Source organism: Merops nubicus, unplaced genomic scaffold, assembly GCF_000691845.1.
Source record: "Merops nubicus isolate BGI_N331 unplaced genomic scaffold, ASM69184v1 scaffold31568, whole genome shotgun sequence".
NCBI classification, from domain to species: domain Eukaryota; kingdom Metazoa; phylum Chordata; class Aves; order Coraciiformes; family Meropidae; genus Merops; species Merops nubicus.
In genome coordinates, this window is record NW_008626875.1 from 9,770 (window position 1) to 10,041 (window position 272).

The 272-nt window shown below is 61.0% G+C and overlaps 1 protein-coding gene across 1 annotated transcript in view; it reads left to right on the plus strand.

The window, feature by feature from the left end:
- Window positions 1-272, plus strand: part of PRR35 (proline rich 35) — a gene marked incomplete at both ends in the record, with an annotated part of 4,174 nt that overhangs the window by 1,021 nt on the left and 2,881 nt on the right. Inside the window, one exon of the mRNA XM_008946153.1 lies at window positions 5-269. Within this exon, the coding sequence (XP_008944401.1) occupies window positions 5-269 (265 nt within the window). The remainder of the gene's footprint in view (window positions 1-4; window positions 270-272) is intronic.

The following is a 272-nucleotide window of genomic DNA, read 5'->3' on the forward strand; positions in this document are numbered from 1 at the left end:
CAAGCGGCCCTCGGCCTCCAAGCACAGGGAGAGGAAGCCAAAAAAGCCTCACTACATCCCGAGGCCGTGGGGCAAGCCGTACAACTACAAATGTTTCCAGTGCCCCTTCACCTGCATGGAGAAGTCCCACCTCTACAACCACATGAAGTACAGCTTGTGCAAGAACTCCCTCTCCCTCCTCATCGAGTCCGACTGGCCCTACAAGAAGGGCAACCTGCTGCACCCCGAGCTGAGGCTCCTGCAGGCCACGGAGCCCCCTCGCCTGCGGGGCC